This window comes from Rhea americana, unplaced genomic scaffold, assembly GCF_003343005.1.
Source record: "Rhea americana isolate MKP2758 unplaced genomic scaffold, rheAme1 scaffold_378, whole genome shotgun sequence".
NCBI lineage: Eukaryota > Metazoa > Chordata > Aves > Rheiformes > Rheidae > Rhea > Rhea americana.
The window spans coordinates 87,649-93,712 of record NW_028186510.1 but is presented as its reverse complement, the minus strand read 5'-3'; the positions used below and the strand labels follow the sequence as shown (position 1 = coordinate 93,712).

The 6,064-nt window shown below is 67.4% G+C and overlaps 1 protein-coding gene across 1 annotated transcript in view; it reads left to right on the top strand.

Annotated features, from left to right (window-relative positions):
- Positions 1 to 1,576: 1,576 nt before the first annotated feature.
- Positions 1,577 to 6,064, top strand: part of LOC146591297 (nuclear receptor ROR-beta-like) — a 10,901-nt gene continuing 6,413 nt past the window's right edge. The window contains exon 1 of the mRNA XM_085313121.1: positions 1,577 to 1,658. Coding sequence (XP_085169247.1) covers positions 1,577 to 1,658 — 82 coding nt within the window. The remainder of the gene's footprint in view (positions 1,659 to 6,064) is intronic.

The following is a 6,064-nucleotide window of genomic DNA, read 5'->3' as shown; positions in this document are numbered from 1 at the left end:
GAGCATCACCTGGGGTTGAGCATCACTTGGGGCTCAGCATTGCTTGGGGCTCAGCATCGCCTGGGGCTGAGCATCGCTTGGGGTTGAGCATCACCTGGGGCTCAGCATCACCTGGGGCTCAGCATCAYCTGGGGCTCAGCATCGCTTGGGGGCACGCACAGAAGAGCAGCAGGGAGAACCCTGCTCTGCTCTTAAAAAAAGCCCAGTTTGGGCTATTTTCACCCTGCGGGCAGCGAGATCCTCAGCGTGGCAGGTCCCAGGCTGCGCTCCACGATGGAGACACTGCTGCTGGCCAGCAGCTGCGGGAGCCGGCCCCGCGGCGCACCGAGGGGCCGGGGCTGCGCTCCCTCCCGCCCCGTGAGCCTCCAGCGCGAGCCCAGCCCGCGTCACCGCCGAGCAAGGGCCCGGGAACGGCGCTGGACGTCCCCTCGAGCGGCCGGGACACCGCGGAAAAGGGCCGAAAGGTCCAGTCGGAGCRCTGGCGCCCGCGGCGTCTCCGCGCCCTCCTCCCGCCGCTGTTTCCCCACGTTGCCTCCGACGGCTGCAGCCCCGAAACCTCCACGTTCCCGAGCGGAGGAAGCGTTTTACTGCCTGGGAAAAGCCCGTCCAGCCGCACGGACGCGCGTGGAGGTCCGGCTTCCCACGTGCCCCGAGCACGTCGCTCGGTTGGGAAACGGGGCCGACGACGGCGAGCTCCTTCGGGCAGCGCCAGGCGCTCTGGCAGACGGACAGACAGACGGACAAGAGCCCTGTTGCCCAGGGTGGGAGGTCGGGGGAGCGTTTCGGAGCCCCAATCCCAGGGATGATTTAGCAGAGCCCGGCTRGAAGCAGCRTCTCCAAACACCAAGGCAACGTGTCGCCCCGTATTGCCGTCCGTGCGTCTGTCCCTGCGGAGCTGGAGGAGGAGGAGGAGGAGGGGCGAAGGCAGGGAGGATCAACAAGGAAATCCCCCTGGCCAGGGTGTGTGTGTGTGGGGGGGAGGTTTCGCTCAGCTCTGGCGAATTTGGCTCCCGCCGGCTAGCGGGCGATGACTTACTCATCTCCCTCCGAACGGCTCGGAGCGGAGAGGAGCGGCAAGACGCCRCGGGGCCCCGGGCTTTTCCGAACCGCGGGTTCCCGAGCCGGACCGGCCCCCTCGGACCGCGGCGTTTGCAACRTGGCCTGTGCTGCCCGGTCTGTCCGGACCCGGCGAACCCCCCCGCGCCGGCACAGCCAAGGGGGATTTTGGCGATGCCGCGCATTCGCGCCTTCGCTGGGGACCCAGGCCGCAAGGGACCGTGCCGGCGGCACCCATCCTGCATGCCAAGCGCCTTAGCGGGCGCTGCAGGGAAGGCGAGCGGGGATGGCGGGGCCGTCCGGGGAACGGCGTGAAGCAACCAGGCCCCGTGATTCAGYGGGGACACGTGGCCGTCCTCGTGCYGGGGTGAGGCGCGCCGGGACGGGCGCGGGCGGCCCGGCCCTCCCAGGGGCGCGCGGCACCGGGCGAGCATGCGGTGCCGAGCGACTCGCCGGCGGCATCGAGCGGGCAGGCAGCGCCCAGTGCCCGCCACGTGTCGCTCCCAAGCGCCTACGGCGCATGGTGCTGAGCGCCTGCCGCGCAGCACCGAGCACCAAGTACGTCACGTACAGCGCCAAGCGCCTGGCGTTGAGCACCCCACGTGCAGTGCCTCGTGTGCTGCCCGCAGGGTGCAGCACCCAGTGCGCAGCACCGCCGCACGAGGCGCCGAGCACCCCGCGGGCAGCGCCGAGCACCCGGTGAAGATGCCCCCGCGCAGCGCCGAGCACCCCGCGGGCAGCGCGGCCCGTGCGCGGGTTCGAGCCCGGCGGCCGCACGAAGCCGGGGCCGGGCCAGACCGGGCAACCGGGGCGGTGGCAGAGGAGGAGGAGGAGGAGAAAGAGGAGGAGGATGAAGGGGGGGAGGAAGGGGAGGAGGCGGCGCTTGAAGTGAAACCGATTTGGGGGGGCGGGGCCGGCGGCGGGCTCGTCATGTGAACGGCCACATGCTCGGGCAGAAGTGGGTCAGCGGCGCCGCGGAGGGGCAGGTGCCAGAGCCGCCCGGGGCCGCCCGGGGCCGCCGCCGCCGCGTCCCGTCCCGTCCCGTCCCGTCCCGTCCCGGTGCTGAGCGCCGGCAGCCACGATGCGAGGTGAGAGCCGGAGCCGGCGGCGGCTCTGCCCGCTGCCAAAGTTGCCTGGGGAAGGGGAAACGGCGGCTCGGCCGGGGGGGGCCGCGGCGCTCCGCGCCGCCCCCGCTTCTCCCGGGCTCCCCCCTCCTCACCGCCGCTCGCGTTCGTGTTTATTTTGCTTCAATTTTCGATGCCGGCTTAGACCCCACTTAAGCTTTGCCTCGCCATAAACCCCTTAATCTCCTTTTCAATATGTTGCTCCCGCTACGATTTGCTTTATTTTTCTTTTCCTTCCCCCCCCCTTTTTTTGCCTCCCCTCCCCGCGGTGCTGGATGCGGATTTGCCGCCGGCTTTGGGGAGGGCGCGGAGGAGGGAGAGACTTTCGGAGCAAGTTGTTTCCTGCAGGGAAAGGAGAGCGAGAGCAGGAGCCGTAATTTCAGGGTGCTCCTCTCCGACCGGTCCAGGTAATCGCGTGCGAGCCGCTCCGAAACCACCACCTGCCTGGTTGATTTATTCATTTCTTTCTTTATTTGCCCGAGGATCCGTTATTAAACGCAGCTCCTAGTTTTATCCCTTTATTATTATTTTTTTTATTTATTTTCTAATCAAAGGCAGCGAAGCAATGGGGAGAAGGGGGGGGCGTGTGGGAACGCTCCCGCGGGATGGAGACGGCGGGCACCGACGCTGGTCCCAGTGACGCAGCGGCTCTCGGTGCGCCCTTCCCGCTCGGAGCGTGACCGTGACATTACACGATTAGGATGGGGACGGGGGTTTTTAGTTTTTTTTTTTTTTTTTTTTCCGCTTTAAAGCGATTTTTAAGTCGTCYGCCTCGCCTGGGCGTTTCGGCTCGCCTGGCATCTGCTTGAGGAGTTGTTTGAAGTTCCAGCGCGCCTGTGCGCATGCCCGTCCATACGTGCCCGTGCCTATATGGATGGCCTCTATGGATACACGTCGGCGGCTTGGAGCTCCTCGGTCGGCGCGTCGCCCCCCGGTTTTTCCGGCGGTGGCCTGAGGGGCCGCAGGGGCCGTGCCGCCCTCCGCGTTCGGGGCAGGGCGAGGAGCGCCGGAGCCCACCGCCTCCGCGCGACACCCCCGGCTATCGGCTTTATTAACACGCAGGCAARCATTAACGCCCTGCTAATTAATAACGACACCTCGCTCTTACGTAGCGCTCGCCTAGCCRGTGCCCGGCTCGACGCTGGGCTTAATTAGCAGCTAGGCAAAGTTTGCTACTTATTCATTCATTTCTTTCTGTCTTTGAATTGCTGGTAGCCCGGTCTGGTGCCCGTTTTAATCGAGGGCCAAATGACCCGTCGGTTTCTGCGGTCGCGACGTTTTACCCCGCGGGAGAGGGGTTTTTTTTTGGGGGGGGGAGGTTCTTTTCCCACGGGGCCGCCGCGGCGAACCGAACCCCGAGCGCTGGTTGGCGATGCCGAACCGATCCGCTCCGACCCTCTCCCTCCTCGGGGCTGCTTTCCGCACGGCCCCGGCGAGTATATTTAGCCGCCGGCTCGCCGCGGAGGTGCGGGAGGTTTGCCTTGTATAATCCTCTTGGGGTTTAGAGCCCTGCCGGCCGCTTGTTTTGAAAGCGGCCAGGCGAAGAGCGTGCGGTCGGCTTGGCAGCCTTGCCGAGTTGTCCTAGTGACCTAGATCTGTCATTGGAAAATCAGAAAGGCCGGAGGAGGAGCTTCCTCTCCGGTTTAGACGGCCGGTGCCGGGCGAGCGYGGCGCCCGGCCGGGGCGGGAAAGAGCCGGAGGAGCCCGCGGGCATCCGAGCGGCGTCGCACGCCGGTTTTTGTTTGTTTTTTTGGGGGGGGGATCTCGGTGCCTGCGGTCCACCGACCTGGGAAGGTGTTCCCGCGAGACCGAGTTGGCGCTCAGGGACCCCGTCCTCGCGGGTGCCGGGAGCCTCGAGCGGCGGCGTTGTCGTCTTCAGAGCACCGAGCGCGCCCCGGGTTCGAGTCTGGCTGGGCCCTCGGCGCGGAGGCGCGCGGGAAAGCGCCCGACCCGCCTGYGCTTCCCGCCCTCCCAGTTTCCCTAAGGGATCCCAGTCCCCCGYGGCGAGCGGCGGAGCCCCAGAACGGCGTCCCCTCCCCGACGCTGTCGAGCCTTCACCCCCTCGACCCGTCCCACCCCGAGAYGCCTCTCCCAGCCCCGAGGACTGGCCAGGAGGGACCACGGGGGGTTGGGATGCCCCGGCGCTGGGTGACACCCCAATAACCRCGTGGGAGCAGCCCGTGCCGCTCTGCCGGGCTGGGGCATGTGCCCCGTCCCAGCCAGGGGGCTCGGAGCGATGCCCCATGGCACAGGAAGCGATGAACCCCAGTTTATCCCAGGGATAAACCCTGCCAGGGAGCAGCCAGCAAGCTCCTCCGGGAATGCACGTGGCCAGCAACCCCCTGGATCCCTCCTTGCTCTCTCCAGCCCCGTTTTGGCTGCGGCTGCCTGCGGCCGGGCAGCACCCGGAGCCGAAAATTTCCAGGAAATCTCTGCCAGGAGCCCGACTGCCCTCTGCAACCGCRCAGCCCGGTTCGGGGCCGGCCGGCGCTCGGCGCAGTTGCATAACTCGAATTTTCCTTATTGAGCAGCTCAATTAGCCGTGCCCGACCGCGGCGCGGCGCCTCCGTCGTTTAACCCCGCGTCCCCCGGCCTGGATTTTGCCTAGCGAGTCCGGCGGCGGCCTGGGAGCCGCCGAGTCAACCCGTGCCGAGCGCCGCCGTCCTCGGGCGGCCGCGGCTGGGGGGGAATTAGCTGAGCGGATGGGGCCGACGCGGGAGCAAACAGCGCCCCGGGGACGGTGGCGGGGGGGAACCTGCCGGCCGCAGCGCCCAACGTTTGGCCTCCATGGRGAGAGGCGCGGGAGGGTGCTGGGCACCCCGGGGTGCAGCGCTGGAGCGCAGCCACCRCGCACTTGGAGGCCGAGCAGATCGYGCCGGCCGATAATTGCCTTTTATTTTTCTTTCCGATGACACCCGTACCCAGAGGCCAGTGGCTGCCTTGGCAAAACCTAATCAAGGCTAATTAAGCGGCGAAGCCGGCCCGCTGCGGAGCGGCACGACCGGAGCCGCTAGGAAGAGCTGACGTTTCTCATCCCGCCGCCGGGGCTGCCGCCGCCTCCGGAGCCCCCGAGTTCGCCGTGCCCTCGGCGCGGTGCAGCCCGAACGCAGGTCCCCGCGTGCGCCCCGCGCCGGCCACCTGGGACCCGAGTCCGGGACGTTTGGGAATTGCCCAGTGCCGGGAAACACCGTCGGATTTAATTAACTCCACCCCCCCCAGCGCCGTTCCCTGGGATGGGGCAGAGAGATGGGGATATCGATGGGAGCGCGGGAACTTTGGGGGTTCGAGCGGGGCGCTGAGATTTCTGGGGTGCTGCCCGCCGCGGCGAGGGCGGCGCGGGGAGCGGTGCGAAGCCCTTCCCCGGCCAGGGCGGCCCCCGCTCCGGCGAAACCCAGCGCGGCCCCTTCGGCAAGAGCCGGCGCCCGCCAGCCCCGCCGGCGCGGGGGCAAAGCAGCCGCTGCAATTTTTAGGAAGGGCTGGGACGGCGTAAAAGCAGCTCGGGGCATCGCCCGCCGCGGGAACCGAACCCCCCCCGCCGGAAAGGGTTAAGGGGGCCGCGGCGGCCGGCGTTACACAAGCGCGCGGCGGCGGCGGGCGATACCGGAGCCCGAAGTGTGTCAGTAGGGCAGGATTACGGCGCCAGCGGGGCCGGGGCTGAGTGACGGGCCGCGGCGCCAATGCCGGCCGGCGCGGCCGGGCCCCCGCGTGCCGGTTATATAAGCGCCGCGGCGATGCCAGCAGGCCTGCAGTTAGGCAAGTCGTATTTACGGTGGGAGGAGAGCAAATACCGCAGCGAGGACATTTTAATTGCCGGCTGGCTTGTTTTTATTTATTTATTTCCAGCCCTTCGCTGTTTTTTTTTTGTTTTGTTTTGTTTTTCCCCC